The following is a 21,764-nucleotide window of genomic DNA, read 5'->3' as shown; positions in this document are numbered from 1 at the left end:
GGGCTCGTCGGGACACCCTCCCGGCCCCTTTCTAATGGTTTTATTTGTGATTTCAGGCTCAGGGCAATTCTGAAACCTGCGACTGAACTAGTGACACTTGTTGGAATTAGATCTTAAATTTTCCGTGAATATCAATATGTTTCTATATTTTTGTCCCTTTTTTGACTTAAACAGTCGATAAGTTTCATTCCGGCAACTTCTTACACCTCTCCTATCCTGTTTTTTATTTGCAAGAAATTTTACGAATGGCTTGATTCATAGTATCGTCGAAGATTAAAGAAAAATAAATACGAATTTTCGACATAACATGGAAAATACATAATAATAATATCATAAAACAACAACTAGGCACATGTCAATGGCGTGCAATGCACTATTTCAAGTCTTTCGAGTGGGCGATGAGTCGGAACAACTATTTCTCTCGTGGAATGAAATGACCTTTCAAGATTTGATAATGGGATGCCATATATACCCTTTTTTTTTTTTTTTTGTAATAATGGCCACTCCTATATATTTGAAATAGACATCGATAAAAATAAATTGTTGGCATTTGAGATAAGGGGGGGTTGGGGTGGTTCAACTGTTTGTGGCAAATTGAATTAACTATATGGCAAGTGCCCCTACCCTTTCAATTAAAAATTGGATCAATTATTGGTGGTGTGGCGTATAAAGTTGCACTGAAGCATGGGATGTAGGAGGGGTGAAAACGGCTACATCTCTATTTTTTTTTTGGGGTTAATTAATTACCATAAAGTATTTAAAGATTATTAAATAATAATAAGTATCTTCTTCATATCAAGTTATTTAACATAAAAGATTGGGAGAATATTTACTTTTATGTAATCTAATAAATGTTGGATCAGTTTTATTGGTATGAGCTTATATGTGAATGATTATATGTTGGGGTTGTCTTGTAAGTTAAGTCTAAAATAAAGTGATCGACTAAAGTTTCGAGGTTGTGAGTTTTTAATGTGTAGAGACATAAATGTAATTTCTGTTTTATGATGGGCTGAAATAGAAATATCAGAATGGGTCATGGTCCCCAGATCAAGCAGATCACGTTATCTATTCCTTCCCCTATTAATAAAATAGTTCAGTCTCAAGAAAAGAGCGTGCAGAAGATCAAAACGCGTTATAAAAAATTCAAGATTATAGATTCAGATATGCTTCCGCTCAAGTTATTCAATCAAAATTTTAATGATTTAACAAGATAGATTATGCGACTTACGGGTTTTCTGCAACAATAAAATCTCACTTCTTGGCATCACATGTTGTGTGGACTTGTACTAAAGTTCACGCCTAGAGATACTTAATGATGCCGAAAGAGTGGACAGGAGATTCGTTATTGGGAAAGTTAAGGATAGGTTTTAAGTTAATGATATCAAATTAGAGATAATTAATTTTTAATGTTGTGTCATAATTACTTTGGCTTTTCTGGAAGTGTCCGTCGTCGGACTAAATCTTTTTTGTATACTTAAATTGTGTGAATGGTAGTGCCAAAGGTAGTGCAAGTGATATGATTTTGGAAGGTGCTGTCCGGATGCGTCAGGAAATACGTTATGTTTATGTAGTAAATCTGTGAAGTTTGTTGGGATAAAATTTCACTCTGTTGTTTTTTTAAAATTATTGAAATCAATTTATTTCGATTATATTTTTATTGTTCAAAATCTTAAATATGTATCTTATTTATGGGTATGTCCCTTATGAGACGATCTCACGAATCTTTATATGTAAGACATGTCAACCTTACCGATATTCATAATAAAAAGTATATTATTAGCATAAAAAGTAATAATTTTTCATGGATAACATAAATAAGATATCTGTCTCACAAAATACGACCCGTGAAACCGTCTCACACAAATTTTTGTCATTATTTATTTACATGTTAGCCATATAAAATAGAATGAATTTCAAATACCTTAATTATTGGATTAACTTGAAATTCATCATAATTAACATGAAACACTATATAAATATACAAATGATATATTTGAAATTTATAGTTTTTTTTTTATCTAAAACGGCAAAAATATTTTGAATATATTTAAAATCTATTGATATGAAATTCGTTGATATAAATGCAACTTTAGCGAATTTCAAATCTGTGTCGTACAAAATCAGTTAAAATTGAAATTGAAATTTATTTCCCATGTTGAATTCATATCTTTTTCTCCAAATAGAACCTAGGGCCGTAAACAAATCGAATCGAATCGAATTTTATGAAATTTTCAGTATTTGAGCTCGAGTTCGAATTCTAATAAACATATTCGAAGCTCGATTCGAAACTCGAACTTTTATTATTTTCGATTCGAACTCGATTCGAACTGAAGCTCGAGTTCGAATTCGATTCGAACTCGAATAATATTATATATATTATAATATTATATACAATATGTTATATATAATATTATTATATATATATATATATTTAATAATATTTTATTTATTTTTTAAATATAATGCTAAAGTTCGCGAACAATCGAACAATATAATTTTAGTTCGAATTCGATTCGAAAAATATTCGAACATGTTCGAGTTCGGCTCGAATTCGATAATTTCGAATTCAAACCAAATATTATTCGAACCGGTTCGAAAAGTTCGTGAACGTGTTCGATTCATTTACACCCCTAATAGAACCTCAGTGAATTCACAGGAGCGCATTGTTCTTGGAATTTGTGAGTACCATCCGTTCTCTCTTTTTTTTTTCGCTATACATTCATTGAAAAGTAATTCTGTAGTATTTGAAACTCGTTCGCATACAATTCCTAAAGCATTAAAGCTCCTAAGCAGATATTGAGTTGTATCAAACCAGACAGGACTTGACTTGATTGACTAACGTGTCTCTTACTTTTCATTTATTTTGGTTATATACACAAATAGGAGTAGAAACCTGAATGTTTGGTGCAGTCCAACCATATTCCCGGGTTTCAGCTAGAGAACTCTGACTAGAAACCTGCAGAACTGACTGGACCATGGTGTAAGGATGGCGATTCATCTGTACAGCATGTGGTACACTTTAAATGGTTGCCTGAAGATGCAGAGAATCTGCTGAGCCCACCAGTATTCCCTGTGGAGGCATAGGCAGTGTTGGTTTAAAATTAGCGCTACAATGAACAGCGGAATGAGGCTCAATATCTGGTAAAACTGCAGTAGGAGATGGAACTACTCCCTTAACAGTTAACACCAGGCGATTGAATTGCTCCAGAGGGAAGATCACCATTTTCTCTGGTTCAACCTGCATTACCCAGTGCAGGGATAGGACATGAAATGTTTGTAACAGCGTTCCCAGTCCGTTCTTCCAAGTATCTTAATTTCGTATAAAGCCTGATAGATATAAGATATGCACTCTTAACATACCAACTCAGATTTTTGTTAAATCTTGAAGTGTCTCTACCTAAAAAGCAATATTGACATCGAAAACAAGCCATTCAAAAACACCAAGGTAACTTTGTCTCCTAAGCATAGATTGACGTGACCGAGACTAGGGATGAATGAACCGTGCTCTGAAAATTTTGCCGTGTTTGCAAACTTACAGCATCACATGATAGATATTTAGTTCAAACAAATGTCTGCATTGAATTTGTATTTTTTTTTGGGGGGAGGGGGTGTGGTTGCTTGGCATCCCGCGAATGTAGGCAATTTTCTGTAAGAGAAAGGCGCTGCCAATCACCTCAGTGAACTATTGATTTGAGATTGAGTCAACTTTTAATCTTGTCTAGATTTAGTATCTCAACCAGAGTGTCCGTACTCCTTTTGCAAATCTTTTATGGATCCCTTGCTTTGCTTGTGCCTGCATACAAAATACAAAAGAAAACCAATTTTTATTTCTATCGTTAAGTGGTTGGTGGAGGAAGAGCAGGAAGGTCCCCAGCGATGATCACGACGATAACAGTAGGAAAAAGCTCCTTACGAGCTTAAAGAAAACACATTCTGAGAATCAGTTATATTACTAAAAAAATATTTTATTTCAATCACCAAAAGAAACTTCTTACCAACAACTTGCACCAGTGCTTTTGAGGACTACCAGAAATCCGTTTCTCACAAACATTCCTGCTACTTTATCATGAAAAGTTTGAACATCTTCAAGGAGATCCTCCATCAACTTTCTATGCAGGAACATCAAGCTCATGTTGTGCATGTCAATTGCTGCATAATTATCAAGATTTAACCAAGGTCCCCGAATGCCTATTTTGCGTGTTTTTCTTCTCCCAGCTTTCGCACCCTTGGTCAGGTGGTCATCATTGCCATCAACATCTTGCTGGTTATTTTCAATTTCAGTAACACTTTCATTTTGCTCATCTCTGCTAGGAAAATGAAAGTCAATAAGTTTTTAACATTTCAAAATGTCCAACTCGAGGTTTCCCAAATATAATTTCAAGTCTTGCATCACATAAAGTTTGACTCTTCCGATATGGATCACGAAGATTGTTTCTTTTAATATACTCAAACAAAAGACAATGCACATCAAATTGAGACAGTTCTGATATGTCAGCCATTTTTCATGTGAGAAACAATTTCAAGTAGCTCCTTGGACGCCCACTCAGAGCTTCCAGCAGATGAAAGAACTTTGTCTCCAGTTACATCACCTGCACTCACCAATTCCTTTCTTTGGTGAGTGATTTTGGTTTCTTCTCCAATTTTCTTCTTTTAGCTTTGCTAGTACTTAATTTCCCAATAGAAATGTCTGAACCAGACACTTGGTCATTCTCGCCAGCTTGTGCTTCAGATGATTCTTGTTTTAAGTAGACTAGAAAACAAATTTGATCCCTTACATGAACTATTAGCCTTTGCCCCTTCTACTGATGAAAGTGACGGCTTAGATTTTAATTGGATACAGTCATCCTTGAAGAGATACCCCCATCCACCCCAGTCATCGAAACCTATTTGGTTTTGAATCTGTAGAGAAGGTCATAGCAAGGTGATAAGAGTATAATCCAACGGCAGCTAACGAAGTTCAAAATCACAATCACATGACTAATTATTTAAATTCAAAAGAAGATCATCTTCCAGATACCATATTGGTATCACGTGTAACAAACAATCACACTCATAATTGACTAGCAAGAGATTAATATTCTCCTCCCATAAGTGTGACCCAACTCATATTTGCATGTAATGATAAATAACTACCAAAAATGTTTCTAGCCAAGTTGGCAGGCAAAAGATATAACTGAATGTGAAGTAACTTCAGAAATGCTAGGAAGTAAAATTCAAAGCCAAAAGGACAAAAGATCACATGTTCAAATAAATAAGCAGTTTGTACAGAACTTCCAATTCAATCCACACTTAGAAATTGTATGATGTGATAAAACCTTTCACAGAACTTTGAATAGTATAGATAGGGGCCCCAATAAAAACCAAAGACGATTCTGCCAACGCTTTAGAAAATTGTGCTTAAAAACCTATACTGTCAATCGTGAGTCAATGCATCATTGAAACCAAACCACACAAAGAAATAGAAAGGGTGAAGAAAGACCAAAGAAGCACATACAGTTCTATTACAGTTCCCTGTTCATTATTTTCAATTAGCGTTACAGTTCTATTACAGATCTCACAAAAGCCTTTATTTCCTCGAACACATGAGATAACCACATCTTTACTGCATCTCTTGCACAAGGAGAATGTACATGTGTAAAACATAAAAACAGCATTCTTCTCACAAATGCTACACATATGCCAGCCTTAGAACAAGCCAAAAAAAGGTAGTTGTACAAGACGGTAAGATAATATTTGACATAATTGATGTTAGAACCAGCTAAGGAGCAGTCTTAAATGTAACATCATCGCACTTTCTAAGGTATTGAATTTACTTGTTCACCTGATTTGTACTTGGTAGTACTGGTGAAACTTATATAAGTTTTTTAAAATATAAAAAACTTATATTTATTTAAGAGTTCTTTATAAAATTTGAATGCATGTTTTTGCTTTTAAATTGGACTTTTGCAAATATTGTCATATCACTATAGCTTAGTAAATCTCCTTATTGTTGAGATCGTTTGTCTGTTTCTGGATAAGAAATATTTGATGTTGCTCATGTTGGCATATAACTTAAATTTCAATCTTTAATGCATGGTCTTCTAATTGTTTATGTGTTCAAGCCACACTTTTCAAATAGTTAACACCGTGTCTCCACTCTCATTTCCACTCTTAATCGCCATGCTAGACAATATCTAGTAGTGGTGAAAATGACCCTATACTACCACTAACAATCCAAGCTATGCTGCACGGAGACCTTAAAAAATATTCTGAAGTATCGGATACTAATACGACACGGACACGGATACGACACGTATATACGGAAAAATCCGTGTCGTTGACTTTTTTAGGTATGACCACTCGGAAACGTTGTGGACACGACGATGACACACAGCGGTTTCGGCCAAAAAAAAATAATTTTTTTTATTTTTTCTTTTTAGACCACTACTTTGAAGACGTACATTGTATACGTTTACATAAATATGTATATATATTTCTACAATATATTTTTATAAATATTTATATTTCTACAATTTTTAATACTAAATATATATATATATATATATATATATATATTATATCTCTACAATTTTTAATTTTTAATATTAAATTTAAATATATATAATATTTATATATTTTTTAATAGTTGTCGTATCCTAGCCGTATCGTGTCTCATGCTTTCAAAATTTTCCGTACCGTATTCGATATGATACTCGTCCCTGTATACATGCATCCATGCAACATAGAATCAAAGTAAATAAAGCAGATTTTATGTTATTATTCGAATATAATATAAAATAATTTACATGAAATAGTAAAATATGCTACGTGTTGAATCTGCATGGGAAATCGCAAATTTAAGTGGGATGCACACAAAAGAAATGTGGACTTCAAAAAAAGATTTCTCAAGTGTGAATCTAAAAATTAAGAAAACGAATACACGTAATTATTAGACGTATGTACATTCAGATTAAAAGGGAAAAACCAACAAGCCCATGCTTACATGGAAGTTCACTATTTGTAATAATTAAACCAAAACCTTAATCATTTTATATGAATAACATCATTACATGGAATTAACAGCATGATGGCTGCTTAAGCAATAATCAGGTAAAATGTTCTAAAGCATCCATCAACAGATACATCAACTTATTAATGTTTTTTTGTGGCGACATAGAGAAATACATACCACAGTTCCACCGACCCATAGCCCTGAAAAATGTCCCATCTCGATCAACAAAGTATGGATGATAGGCCTTCGGGCAACCTCTGGGAATTAAAGGAAGAAACTTCATTGATTAGCAACATGAAAACATATGATTCCGTTATCTCATATATTTCCATTCCAATATTTTCGGCAGGAAACTCCTCATCTGTTACTGCCACATCCCTGTTTTCTGAGGCGATGACAGGCTCAACTGGCTTGAAATCCTTTACCATATCCTTACCAATGTCCTTTTCCTCCACCATCTTCATTTCAGACATTAATTTCTCCTCAACAGACACTTTTTCGTTATCAGCAAGCTTATCTCTCAGATTAGTACCACTGGATTCAAGAACAAGCTCATCTTCACTGACATCAACCAAATTTGTGTTCACTTCAGTTATTGGCTCCATCTCTATAATAACCTCAGTGATGGGTGTCTGTTTAAGCTCCCGTTTTGTACGTGTGATAGGATAAGTAAATGATTAATAATTAGAATAATTAAAAAATGAGATATATGGATTAATACTATGGTTGGATAAATAACATGTTTGATATGATTTTAAAATGATGGATTAATTTTGTAAATTTTATTGTAATAATCAAATTACCCCAAATGCTAATTAAATATATATGTTTAAAATAATTGGATAGATAATTAAATATTTATAATTATAATTTACATTTATTAAAATTAATTTAAATCATTAAAAAAATAAATTAGAATTGAAAAAATATTTATTTTCATAAAAAATTAATTAACAAGATTATAAATTTATAAAAATTTAATTTAAGATAGATTTGTATTAATTTAATTTTTTTTAAATGATTAAAATAATTAAAATATATGAAATTAATTTATAAAAAATATAATAAAAATTTAAATATTATATTAATTATTAAATTTTTACTAATTTTAATTTTCATATTATATTGAAAAAAATAATTCAAGGGTATTATGGTCAATATACAATCTTATGATGATCACTATTCAAAAATTATTAATTATCACACCTTTTGATGAGTGATATTTAATCACATAAATAACATTAATAGTGTGTGCTTTCAATCATAATCAAAGGCTTATAGATTAATAAAAAAACAAACCAAACGCGAGATAAGAAAATGATTATTAAATAATCATTTCCTTATCATGACTATCAAACATAGCTTTAGTTAGAAAGAGATCGACTTTTTCCTCTTTAATGCCAGAGGATTTCTCAGCTATCCCAGCTTCTAAATAGTTTCTATAAAGTAAACCTTCTCCTCGCCATCCTCATCACCCACCACCTCCAAATCATTTTCGAATTTCCCACTGTCCGCCAAATAAACCTGAGCTCCCACTTCTTCAACCTTCTCTTCCTCGCTAAGCTGCCAGCAATTCATCACCTCTTAGCAACTCTGAAAATGTCGGTGCTTCATCTGCATCATCAACCGCCTCGACTTCGGAATTAGCTATGATCATAAATTGTTCCTCTGCTACCATTTAAAGTTTAAAGTCCATCGAAATCAATCCTCTCTTGCATCTACTTGCGGCTCATAAAACAGCACCAAATTCCCTTTTAAGTTTATATATTTCATATTTCCAACCTGTAAATAGCTGTAGGTAGACTTGTATAAAACAATTTCTTTTCCCTCTTTCTCATTACGAAAGAATGGATGAATGAATCTCTGATTTCCATTCTCTCTCTCTGTTACTTCTAATATGGTATCAGAGCATATTCTTTCCGCTAACTTCCATCTCCGATCATTCACCGCTGCAAATCGGAATTATCTCTGATCAATTTTGGTTGCCTCACTGCTGAAAATCGGAAGTATCTCTGATCAAATTTGGTTTCCTCTGCTTTGCCAGTGGAGATTTGTTTTCGTGCGTATCAATGGCTCCACATTCAATTGATCCTCAAATTTCTTCATCTACCAGATCCGCCATTGATGACCCGCTCAGTCCCTACTTCCTTCATCACAGCGACAACCCTGGTAGTATTACACTAGTCTCTCAAAACTTAACAGGTGATAACTATGCATCTTGGAGTCGTGCGATGTTGATCGCATTATCCGTCAAAAACAAGTTAGGATTTATTGATGGTTCGATATCTAAGCCTAATGCATCGAATGTTCCTCTTCTGAATGGCTGGATTAGAAACAATAATGTGGTCATTTCTTGGATCCTCAATTCAGTTACCAAGGAAATCTCGGCCAGCATGATGTTTTTTGAATCCGCACATGATATTTGGATCGATCTTAAAGAAAGATTTCAACAAAGCAATGGCCCTCGCATTTTCCAATTGCGACGAGAATTGATTAATCTTACTCAAGGTCAGAATTCAGTGAGTATTTTTTTCACAAAGCTGAAAACATTATGGGATGAATTAAGTAATTTTCGTCCGACTTGCACATGTGGTCTATGCTCTTGTGGGGGTACGAAAGAACTTCATGATTTCTATCATTCTGAATATGTGATGACATTTTTGTTGGGCCTTAATGACACCTATACTCAAATCAGGGGTCAGATCCTCCTATTGGATCCTTTACCCCCCATTAATAAGGTATTTTCTTTGATTCTTCAAGAAGAACGTCAACGCACAATGGGTGCTTCTAGTGTTGTCCCACTTGACATACCCAATAATCTGGCTCTTGTTGTCAAAAATCACAATCCCATACAGAGTAATCATCACATTGAGGATCTGAACAAGTTGAAGTATAGGAAGAAAGAAAGGCCATACTGCACCCACTGTCAGATCCATGGACATACTGTCGACACATGCTTCAAAATTCATGGTTATCCTCCAGGGTATAAATCAACACCAAAGTATCACCCTGACCCCATCCCACCAGCTCACAGTGCTAAGGTCAATCAAGTGGCCCAACATTCTTTGCATACCACCACTGCAGCTTCTCCAAATTTTTTCCATTCACTCAATCCTGAGCAATACCAACAGCTGATGCATATGTTTTCTACACATCTAACTACTACTGTCGATCCACCATCAAAGCTAGATATGGCCTCTTCATCTACAATAACAGGTACTTGTCTCTCTGCCACTTTAGCATCAAATATGCTACATTCTAAGGTCTGGGTTCTGGACTCCGGGGCATCCAGTCGCATATGTAATTCATACGAGGCATTTCTGGAGCTGAAACCACTAGACGGCTCTACGGTAACATTGCCAAATCACACCGTCATTTCTGTACAATCATATGGTGACATTTACTTAAGCTCTCATATTACCCTGCGGAAGCTCTTTACATTCCAGATTTTAAATTCAACTTACTGTCTGTAAGTGCTCTCACACTTGATTCAAACTTTACCGTTACCTTTCACCAAGATCATGTCTCAATTCAGGAGACATGCACCAAGAAGATGATTGGCAAGGGTAAGAAATTAGGAGGCTTATACGTCCTGGATAATTCAAGCCTCATTCCTCCATCCGTGACTTTTATCAACCACGTCTCTGCAACCTTATGGCACCATCGACTTGGACACATTTCTTTCAAGCGGCTCGAGAAACTGAAGGATCGATTAAAGTGTCAGTTTCCTAAACATTGTATTGCTGCTCCATGTGATGTGTGTCCTTTAGCTAAGCAAAGACGTCTTTCTTTTACTTCAAATAATCACTTGTCTGAGAAACCTTTTGATCTGATACATTGTGATATATGGGGTCCTTTCCATTTACCATCTTATTTGGGTCATCGTTACTTTGTTACACTGGTGGACGATTGTACTCGGTTTACTTGGACGTTTCTTCTTTGCAATAAAAATGATGTAGCAGTGGTTATTCCAAGATTTTTAACTATGATTGAGGCACAGTTCCACACCAATATCAAACAATTTCGCTCTGATAATGCTCCCGAGTTAAAGTTCTCTGAATTTTTCCACGAAAAAGGCGTCATCCATCAATTTTCGTGTGTCGATCGACCTCAGGACCGAAATATAATTTCAAGTCTTGCATCACATAAAGGTTGACACTTCCGACGTGGATCACGAAGTTTGTTTCTTTTAAAATACTCAAACAAAAGACAATGCACATCAAATTGAGACAGTTCTGATATGTCAGCCATTTTTCATGTGAGAAACAATTTCAAGTAGCTCCTTGGACGCCCACTCAGAGCTTCCAGCAGATGAAAGAACTTTGTCTCCAGTTACATCCTTCCACCTGGACAACCGCCATCACCACCTGGGACTCTACAGCCACATCATTATCCAAACCACCCATTTCTCCAACTTCATCAGCCACAGCCTCTGAAAAAACCATTCCATTTCGTTCCCCAACAAATATCAAATAACAATCGCCCGATTCCGTCAGAAACTCTCATTCCTCGGAATTTTTTGCATCACCAGTTTCAAAAGTTTCCCTCTCCAAATCCGATTCATGGGATCTTTTCAAGTTACATAAACGTCATCATCTTCCTCCATGGGAATCCAGTCCTCCCTTTGTTGGTCCCACGTGCGGAATTTGAGATAATAAAACCCGAAAATAAAGAATAAACTGGACACCGAGATTTACGTGGAAAACCCCTAAAAATTATTAGGGTAAAAACCACGGGCAAGATGAAAAGAATTCCACTATAATATTTTGTGGTGTACAACTCACTCACTGTGTTTCCAAAGAGAACACACACTCTCTTAATACAGGAGAACAAAACACCTCACAAATATTATAGAACCAAGCACTCAAATGCTTATAAGATGAGAGAAAACTCGAAGAAGGGATGATTTCAGAATGAAGAGGGGAGCTCTATTTATAGAGCCCCTTGACCGTGTGAACACGCGTTTTATACGCGTAAAACCCATCTTCCGTCTTCTGAAATAATCAGTCAAATTTGCCAGCCTGTACCACACGTTTTTATTTTCAACAAATTCATGCAATAAATGATATGGTCCTGCCGACATTTCTCCCACTTGGAGATTTGATTGAGAATCAAACACATCTCCACACATCCTTTCAATCTTGCCATTCCCTGCTGCTTACGTTTCCGCTAGACCACTTGAGGATCTACACCACTCAAACTTTTCAGTGTTCACTGGCTTGGTCAGAAAATCAGCTATGTTTTCTTTCGTATGGATCTTCTGCATATCCACGCTTCCTTCTTCTACTACTTCCCGCACAAAGTGAAATTGTACTCCAATGTGTTTCGTCCTGGAATGAAAGGCTGGATTCCTTGCGATGTGCAAGGCACTCTGACTGTCACAAAACAAAGAAACATTCTCTTGTTTGTGCCCGATCTCCTCCAATAACCTTTTAGTTCATATTGCCTCCTTGCAAGCTTGAGTAGCTGCCATGTATTCTGCCTCTGTTGTAGATAACGCCACAACTGTCTGCAGTTTTGAAACCCAGCTTACTGCTCCTCCTACAAGCGTAAACACATAACCAGTAGTAGATTTCCTCTTATCAGGATCACCTGCATAATCTGAATCGACATAGCCCCTGAGTGTAAAATCTGATCCTCCATAACATAATGCAGCATTCGAGGTACCCTTAATGTATCGAAGGATCCTCTTAACAGTGCTCCAATGCTCTCGTCCAGGATTCGCCATATACCGACTAACTGCTCCCACTGCTTGAGCAATGTCCGGTCTTGTACAGATCATAGCGAACATCAAACTTCCCACTGCTGATGCATATGATACTCGAGACATCTCCATCCTCTTGCTTCACTGCTAGGACACATCTCGGAGGATAACTTGAAGTTAACAGGAAGAGGGGTCCAAATTGGCTTACTATCTTGCATGTTGAAGCGTTGCAAGACTTTCTTCAAATAATTTTTCTGGGAAAGCCAAATCTTTCTGTTACTTCTGTCTCGGTGAACTTGCATCCCTAGAATCTTGTTTGCTGGTCCCCAGTCCTTCATATCAAATTCCCTAGCCAACTGTGCCTTCAATCCTTGGACCTGATCTTTGTTGGGGCCTGCTACCAACATGTCGTCCACATACAACAGCAAAATGATATAATCATCACCAGACCTCTTGAAATACGTACAAGGGTCTGCACTCAGTCTGTTGTATCCAAGGCTCATAATATAGGAATCAAATCTCTTGTACCAACACCTCGGCGCCTGTTTGAGACCGTACAGAGATTTCTTCAACCTGCAAACCAAGTTCTCTTTGCCTATTTCTGCAAAACCTTCTGACTGGAGCATATAGATTTCTTCTTCAAGATCTCCATGAAGAAATGCCGTTTTCACATCTAGCTGTTCTAGATGTAGGTCAAACACCGCACACAATGCCAACACCACTCTGACTGTTGTAAGTCGAACCACAAGAGAAAATATCTCATTGAAGTCGATGCCTTCTTTCTGAGCATATCCTTTTACCACCAATCTAGCACGATACCGCTCCACTTGGTTATTGCCATCACGCTTGATCTTATAGACCCATCTGTTTCCAATGGCTTTCCTCCCTTGTGGTAGTGTAACAAGATCCCAAGTTTTATTCCTGTCTAATGCCTCCAACTCTTCTTGCATTGCTATCATCCACAAGGATACATCCGAGCTTTGAGTAGCTTCGTGAAAACTCGATGGCTCACCATCCTCTGATAATAGACAATATGCAATGTTGCTTTCAGTGACATAATCTGAAAGCCAACCTGGTGGTCTATTGTCTCGAGTTGACTGCCTCACATTGTAAACTTCAGACTCAACTTGTTCTTGTTCTTCGTGCTCTGGTACTGCTTCACAAAAAACTTGACCTTCGTCTGTCTTATTTTCTACCTGAAAAATAGTAGTTTCTGAATTCTGTGTTCCTTTGTCTCCCTTTACTTTATCTTCCTCGAAGATAACATCCCTACTGATGACAAGCTTGTGAACAGTAGGATCCCACAAGCGAAACCCCTTTACTCCATCAGCATAACCCAAGAAGATACATTTTCTGGATTTTGAATCCAACTTTGATCTTTCTTGCTCATTGTACAAAACGTACACCGGACTTCCAAATGTATGCAAATGAGAATAATATGTCGGCTTCTCGGTCCACATCTCCATCGGAGTCTTTAGATCAATCGCCACTGAAGGAGAACGATTGATAATATAACAAGCGGTTTTAACTGCTTCCGCCCAAAATGACTTTTCTAGACCTGCAGTCCTCAACATAGCTCTTGTTCTGTCCAACAAGGTCATGTTCATCCGCTCCGCCACTCCATTCTGTTGAGGTGTGTAAGCCGCTGTGAACTGTCTCTTGATGCCCTCATGTTGACAATATGCATCAAACTCGTCACTGGTATATTCTCCTCCATTGTCAGTCCTCAGACACTTGATTTTCTTTTTAGAATCAAGTTCAACCCGTGCTTTGAAATCTTTGAAGATCTGGAAAACATCTGATTTTTTCTTGATTGGATACACCCAACATCTCCTAGAGAAATCATCAATGAACGAGACAAAGTATCTCGCTCCTCCTAGGGATACAACCGGTGCTCTCCAAACATCCGAATGAATCAGCTCTAATATGCTTTTGCTCCTGGCAGTAGAAGTGCCAAACTTTAATCTGTGTTGTTTACTGGTAACACAGTGCTCACAAAAGGGTAGTGACACTTTTGTAAGTCCCGGCAGCAGCTTCCGTTCTGAGAGAATTTTCAACCCCCGTTCTGACATATGCCCGAGCTTTCTATGCCATAACACTGTTAATTCTTCTCCTGAACCAATTGATGCAACAGCTAGTTCTGCCTCTTTGTGTGTTTCTCCCAAAAGTACATACAGATTTGCAGCAACCTTTTCCGCCTTCATAACCACAAGCGCCCCCTTCACAATTTTCATGATCCCGTTCTCGATCCGAGTTTTGCACCCGATGTCATCCAATTGTCCCAAGGACAAAAGATTTTTCGTCAGTCCTTTCACATGTCGTACCTCCTCTATGGTGCGAATGGTGCCATCAAATATTTTAATTTTGATAGTACCGACCCCAGCGATTTCCAAGGCATGATCATTTCCCATGAATACAGATCCTCCTGAGACTGGTTCATAATGATCAAACCATTCTCTCCGAGACGTCATATGCTACGTCGCTCCTGAATCCATTATCCATGTGTCACAAAATTTGTGCCTGCCTTCCACAACTGTTGCTGCTTCGCTGAATAATATTTCACTACTGCCTGAAGTACTGGCCACATTTCCTTGAGAACTTTTATCGATACTCGTACACTCTCTCTTGAAGTGCCCTTTACCGCCGCATTTGAAGCAGTAAATATTTTTCTTCTTACTTCTCGACTTTGATCTACCTCGCCTTTGGCTCCCACTGGAGTCACGGTCCATAAATCTTCCTCTTATCATCGGCAAAGCCTCTGCCTGCTTTGAAGTTACCAAGCTGTCTTCCTTATTCTTGCGCCGACTTTCTCTTCCGAGAACCGCAGTTAAGACATCGTCGAATCTTAGAAAGCCCATAAGAATATTGTTGGTAATATTAATGATAAGTTGATCGTATGAATCTGGTAGACTTTGAAGTAGAAGCTCTGCACGTTCATTTTCCCCTATTTTATGCCCCATGGAAGTGAGTTGGGCAAATAGAGTATTTAGTGTGTTGATATGGTCGGTCATCGATGAAGATTCCGCCATCCGAAGAGTATAAAGCCTTCTCTTTAGGAAAATCATATTGTGTAGCGACTTGACCTCGTACATCTTTGTTAGAGTATCCCAGATAACTTTGGCTGTTTTTATCTCAGAGATACTTGACAAAACTTCGTCTGCTATAGCCAAGTGTAAATTGGCAACAGCGTTATCATTCATCTCATTCCACTTTCCATCATCTGTAATCTCCACCGGTCTATCTCCAATAGCCGCCAAGCAATTTTCTTTTCTTAAAACTGCTTGTATCTTTATTTTCCACAACATAAAATTGATTCCGTTGAACTTTGCTATCTCGTACCTTCCCGCCATTATGTCTACAACAATTTTAGTAGACTGGACAAAATAATCCCGCCTTAAATAAAAAATCTCGAAAAATCTTTTCTGATGTGGAAGATCAGTCTAGGCTGCAACTACAGAGCATACTCAGAATTTTAAGAAATTTTAAACCAAGGCTCTGATACCACTTGTTGGTCCCACGTGTGGAATTTGAGATAATAAAACCCGAAAATAAAGAATAAACTGGACACCGAGATTTACGTGGAAAACCCTAAAAATTATTAGGGTAAAAACCACGGGCAAGATGAAAAGAATTCCACTATAATATTTTGTGGTGTACAACTCACTCACTGTGTTTCCAAAGAGAACACACACACTCTTAATACAGGAGAACAAAACACCTCACAAATATTATAGAACTAAGCACTCAAATGCTTATAAGATGAGAGAAAACTCGAAGAAGGGATGATTTCAGAATGAAGAGGGGAGCTCTATTTATAGAACCCCTTGACCGTGTGAACACGCATTTTATACGCGTAAAACCCATCTTCCGTCTTCTGAAATAATCAGTCAAATTTGCCAGCATGTACCACACGTTTTTATTTTCAACAAATTCATGTAATAAATGATATGGTCCTGCCGACATCCTTTTCTCTCATAACCCTATGTGCACAGAAATCTTTGACGGAGGTTTTCGGAGAGAATTGGGAAGGAACGGTATGAACATATCGTAAGATTACACCATTAATATCAATATTAATAATTAATAAAATTAAAAGCCAAATTTGTTTTTATGTAAAACGGGCTTCCAACTTGTTGGTCCTATATAAATGGGCCTGAAAAGTTTAGAAGTATTGTAGGATTTATTGCATTTCTTTTGGCCCAACGTGTTGTTTTAAGTTCATAATTGAAGCCCATTATGCTAACACTATCAACAAATTTGTCCAAATAGCTGTATAATTTATTTCATGAAGAGGTGGCAGATAAGTATAATATATAATCAAATCATCATTGATTCTTTTTTTGAGTGATTTAACTAATAATAGATGATAGCTCTTCTCAAATAAATAAATTTACATTTTATATTCATTATTTGATTTCATTTGTCATTATTTGTCTCGTGGAATAAGATAATAAACGACATACTAAACGTGGATAACTACATATAATCGTACATCCGGAGCTACCTATCGTATTCCGAATCCAATGGTTTAATAAACTCCCTACAAGTCATATGGTGCAACAAGACTCATTCTCTTGTCTAAAACGACATTAGTATCTGAGAAAATACATAAACATAATTCAAATATGTAAAAAGAACTAGATTTTATTAAATCAAATAACCCCATCAATTGTTCTTAATATTTTCAAGGCTATAATTATTCCATCAATTTCGACCACATGCCAAACAATAAAATGAAATAAAATAGACAAACTTTATCATCCACGTGGAAACCCGTGATTGGTCCATCAATAACAACCTCAAATTAGACATCTTTTGGAACTACACCCTCTTACACAGTAGTATTTGTGTGTGTGGTAAAGAGAGTGAGTGAAAGTGGGATAAGCTTTTAAATAATCGCTCGCCTTAGCTTCTTCTTATAAGCACAAAAATATAACCAAAAAAACATTCATTCACACCAAAAAAAAAAATAAAAATACACATAGCAATGGCCTCTGCATCATTCCTCAAGTCATCTCCAATCTTGGACAAGTCTGAATTTGTCAAGGGCCAACCCCTTCTGCGGCAGTCTTCATCCTCGGCTGTTCGGTTGTGCCACCCGAGAGCCGCCTCCGCATCTCCTCTTACCGTTCGAGCTTCTTCTTATGTCGATGAGCTAGTCAAGACCGCAGTACGTACTGAATTTCAATTTTTTAAAAAAAATAAAACAAACTTTGGGATTAGGCCTAGCTTGGAACTAGGTGTATAAATAACATGTATCGAAATTTTAACTATTATATAAGAAAATATGACTTTTAAGTGAAGAAAACCAATTATATGAGTTAGACAAATGAAATATAATTTCATTATCGACTTATTAACTAATTGGAAATTTGACAATGTCAATAAACCATGGTGTTGTAGAAAACTATTGCGTCACCAGGGCGTGGAATCCTAGCCATGGATGAGTCAAATGCCACATGCGGTAAGCGTTTGGCATCAATCGGGCTGGAGAACACCGAGGCTAACCGCCAAGCCTACCGCACCCTCCTTCTCTCCGCCCCTGGCCTTGGCCAATACATCTCCGGTGCCATCCTCTTCGAGGAGACTCTATACCAATCCACAGTCGATGGCAAGAAAATGGTGGATGTTCTTGTCGAGCAGAACATTGTCCCTGGGATCAAAGTTGACAAGGTAACTAATAAAAACCAGCGAATCCATGCGTTTTAACTGATTCTTGAATCTTGGTAATAGCTAAAACATGCGAAGCTATGAAGTTTTGATGACTAATCTTAAAGACATGTAAAATTATACCTGTTCCTGGTTGGTAGTTTAATTCTACATATATAATTTGTTAATATCCATATAAATGATTCTTGAAACTTGATAAGCAAAAGGATTGGACTGAGGCAGGGTTTGGTTCCGCTAGCTGGTTCAAATGACGAGTCATGGTGCCAAGGTCTTGACGGCCTTGCTTCTCGCTCTGCTGCTTACTATCAGCAGGGTGCTCGTTTTGCCAAATGGTGAGTACGATTATCACATGAATTTGGATGAACCCCTTTTGTGCTTATGATGTAAAACGTATCGATTTCGCTGTTTCTTGAATCAGGCGTACTGTTGTGAGCATTCCCAATGGTCCATCTGCCTTGGCTGTGAAGGAGGCTGCCTGGGGCCTGGCACGTTATGCTGCTATATCTCAGGTATCACGCTATATGGTTCACCTTGAATACATAGTGGATTTTGAAACTAAAATTCATGGCTCACGAGAATAACTGATTTGCTTTCAATTCACATGCATAATTATTCCTAAATCCATGTATCAATATCTCACTGTGTTTGTTGAGGATGAATTGTCTGTCTTGTCCTGTGTTTTGCCGCAACTGCGGCATATATTGTCAGTATCTGATCCACCGATAAAAAATGATGTACCACAGTTGATTGACACTAAACAAAAATGCTATCTATTACCATCAAACAACGATCATAACAGTGTAAAGATTATTTAATTAGCATGAAAATCAAGACAAACTCATCAAAGAGCGGTACCTTTGAGATGGTTCTAGAGCTAGAATATTTTACAAGAAAAACTTGTGACGAAAACTGACGTTTATTTGATTGTGATGGTCGAACTTGTTAGGATTCAGGATTGGTCCCAATTGTGGAGCCAGAAATCTTGCTAGATGGAGAACATGGAATTGAGAGGACTTTTGAGGTTGCACTTAAAGTTTGGGCAGAGGTGTTTTTCTACTTAGCAGAGAACAATGTTACGTTTGAAGGAATCCTCCTTAAACCAAGCATGGTTACTCCTGGTGCTGAATGCAAAGACAGGGCCACGCCTGAGCAAGTTGCAGACTACACTCTTAAGCTCCTCCGCAAGAGAATCCCCCCTTCCGTCCCTGGAATCATGGCAAGTATTCAAGCTCGTATCGATTATGGTTTATGTTTTGCATGGTATAATGCATTGATTCCCTTTCCCCATTTGGTTATCCTACAACACCCCTTCTTCTTTAAAGATTTGATTTGGTGTCACTAAAAAAGCTTGTAACTGTTTAACCACAGGCACTCATTCTACACTATTGTATAGGGTGTAATTAGATAGCTTCAGACTCAAAAAATATGTTATTTGAGCTTATCGAGCTAATGTGTTTCTTGTTTCGATATCTTGGGCAGTTTTTGTCAGGTGGGCAATCTGAGGTAGAAGCAACCTTGAACTTGAATGCAATGAACCAAGCTCCAAACCCTTGGCATGTGTCGTTCTCCTATGCCAGGGCCCTCCAAAACACATGCCTCAAGACATGGGGAGGACTCCCAGAGAATGTGAAGGCAGCTCAGGCTGCTCTGCTCGTGAGAGCCAAGGCTAACTCTCTGGCTCAGCTCGGAAAATACACCGGTGAGGGGGAATCTGAGGAAGCCAAGCAAGGAATGTTTGTCAAAGGGTATAGCTACTAAGCATACTGCACTGTCGAAGAAAATGGTCTATAGATTGACGTGGGAAAATGTTTTTGTTTAGTTTATTATAAAATTATGCTCTTGAGAAATAGTTAGCTTGCTGGATTAAAAGGATGGTGGATATTTTTCTTTTTGGGTCAAAACTGTAGTTTGAGTATTTTTGCAAGTGTGTGAGAATTTCTACTCATGAAGAATTGGTATCCTTTCAAAAGTGATGGCACGCATACGACGCGTCCAGTTATCCGTTGAAACTTTTATATCTTAATCTTTTAACTTCAATTCAGAGTTCAGTTTTTTTGAATGAAATCAATTTTTGCACCTGTATTTGTCAGATTCTTGAATTCAATTGCCGTTTAGGTTGCGTTTGAATGGAAAATTTTCGATTTGATATTTGATTGAAATATTTCAAATAATGCCATATTGAGATGAATTTTGAGATCCACAACAATCATTGAAAAAATAACTCCAGAGAATTTGAAGTTGGAATAATGCCATATTGAGATGATTTTCGAGATCCACAACAATCATTCAAAAAATAACTACAGAGAATTTGAAATTCATTCCAACATGTATCAATCAAAATAAACTAATGTATTTATTATTATAGATTTAAAATCTATAACTTCGAGTCCATTAATCCAAATCTAAATAGATTGGTAAAGAACGAGAATGAGTAGATAAAATGTTGTGTGGACTTTAAGAACTGTCAGTTGGAGGATCCGATATCTGACCCGAATAGAAGAGAGTATGGAAGGATTTTTAGATCCGATTAAATAATTGGGTAATCGGGTATGGGGATTTTCGGGTTCGAGTATGGAGGCGGGTTTGATATAATCCGACCCACGTCCGACCCGAATACCCGTTTAAATTAATATATAAATATATATATATGTATGTATATATGTATATATAGTAATTATATTTATTTATATTAAAGATTCATTTTCTCAAATCCAAGTAAATCGATACTTTTTTTTTCTCTCTTCCCTTTCACTTTCACTTTTACGTTTCAAGGTTGTACCGCTCTTTTATTTTTCATTCAATTTTTCATCTTCTTCATTGGTAAGTTTATTTCATGTTTGACTTTTAAAATTGAAAAATAATTTTTTTGTTAAATTACGTACTTTTGTTCAACTAACATAAATAATTTTAATATTTTCTATAAAGTTTACTTTGCAAATTTTTATCAATAATAATTTTTCTTATTGTTCATTTAAATAATTTTTTAAATATTCATAACTTTATTGAAACAATTTAAATTTGAAAAAATTCAATTGTATATGATAACAGGGTATTTGGGTAAGGTATGAGTATCCGATAATCCGATGGGTATGAAAATGAGGATGAAATTCAATACCCGATAGGTATGGAGATGAGTATGGGGATGAGTTTAATAAATGGGTATATGGATGGATGTATCAAATCCGATACATACCCTATCCATTGCCATCTCTAAATATAATATATAGAGCTTACATATTTTTCATTTTGGGTGGGTCCATTGTCAGTAATCGCCATCAGTTGAGTCTGAGTGTCCAAGATAAACTAAAGATTTCTCCACTTCTTTAAACAGTTAATCAATATCCAGCAATTTGCCTTAGAAAAGCCCAAATGTAAATATAAAGTTACAGGAAACCAATG

General features: G+C 36.5%; 1 protein-coding gene and 1 long non-coding RNA gene across 3 annotated transcripts; one reads left to right on the top strand and one right to left on the bottom strand.

Moving 5' to 3' along the window:
- Positions 1 to 2,694: 2,694 nt before the first annotated feature.
- On the bottom strand, positions 2,695 to 7,254 carry LOC140813273 (uncharacterized). Of its 2 annotated transcripts, XR_012113874.1 has the most exons (4): positions 7,169 to 7,254; positions 3,996 to 4,899; positions 3,674 to 3,793; positions 2,695 to 3,327 (listed from the first exon to the last, which is right to left on the bottom strand). It is a non-coding gene; the product is annotated as an uncharacterized lncRNA (long non-coding RNA). The 2 variants fall into 2 exon arrangements; XR_012113873.1 differs by lacking the exon at positions 7,169 to 7,254 and having other exon boundaries at positions 3,996 to 6,287.
- Positions 7,255 to 17,597: 10,343 nt separating this feature from the next.
- Positions 17,598 to 20,366, top strand: LOC140811660 (fructose-bisphosphate aldolase 1, chloroplastic). The gene is made up of 6 exons (XM_073169690.1): positions 17,598 to 17,865; positions 18,099 to 18,368; positions 18,588 to 18,697; positions 18,784 to 18,874; positions 19,312 to 19,581; positions 19,845 to 20,366. Exons 1-6 carry the CDS (start codon positions 17,683 to 17,685, stop codon positions 20,121 to 20,123), a joined length of 1,203 nt encoding a protein of 400 aa, XP_073025791.1. The 5' UTR covers positions 17,598 to 17,682; the 3' UTR covers positions 20,124 to 20,366.
- The last annotated feature ends 1,398 nt before the right edge of the window (positions 20,367 to 21,764 follow it).

Source organism: Primulina eburnea, chromosome 14 (assembly GCF_022965805.1).
Source record: "Primulina eburnea isolate SZY01 chromosome 14, ASM2296580v1, whole genome shotgun sequence".
In the NCBI taxonomy this organism is placed as follows: Eukaryota; Viridiplantae; Streptophyta; class Magnoliopsida; order Lamiales; family Gesneriaceae; genus Primulina; species Primulina eburnea.
The sequence above is the reverse complement of the archived record's forward strand: the minus strand, read 5'-3'. Positions and strand labels throughout refer to the sequence as shown.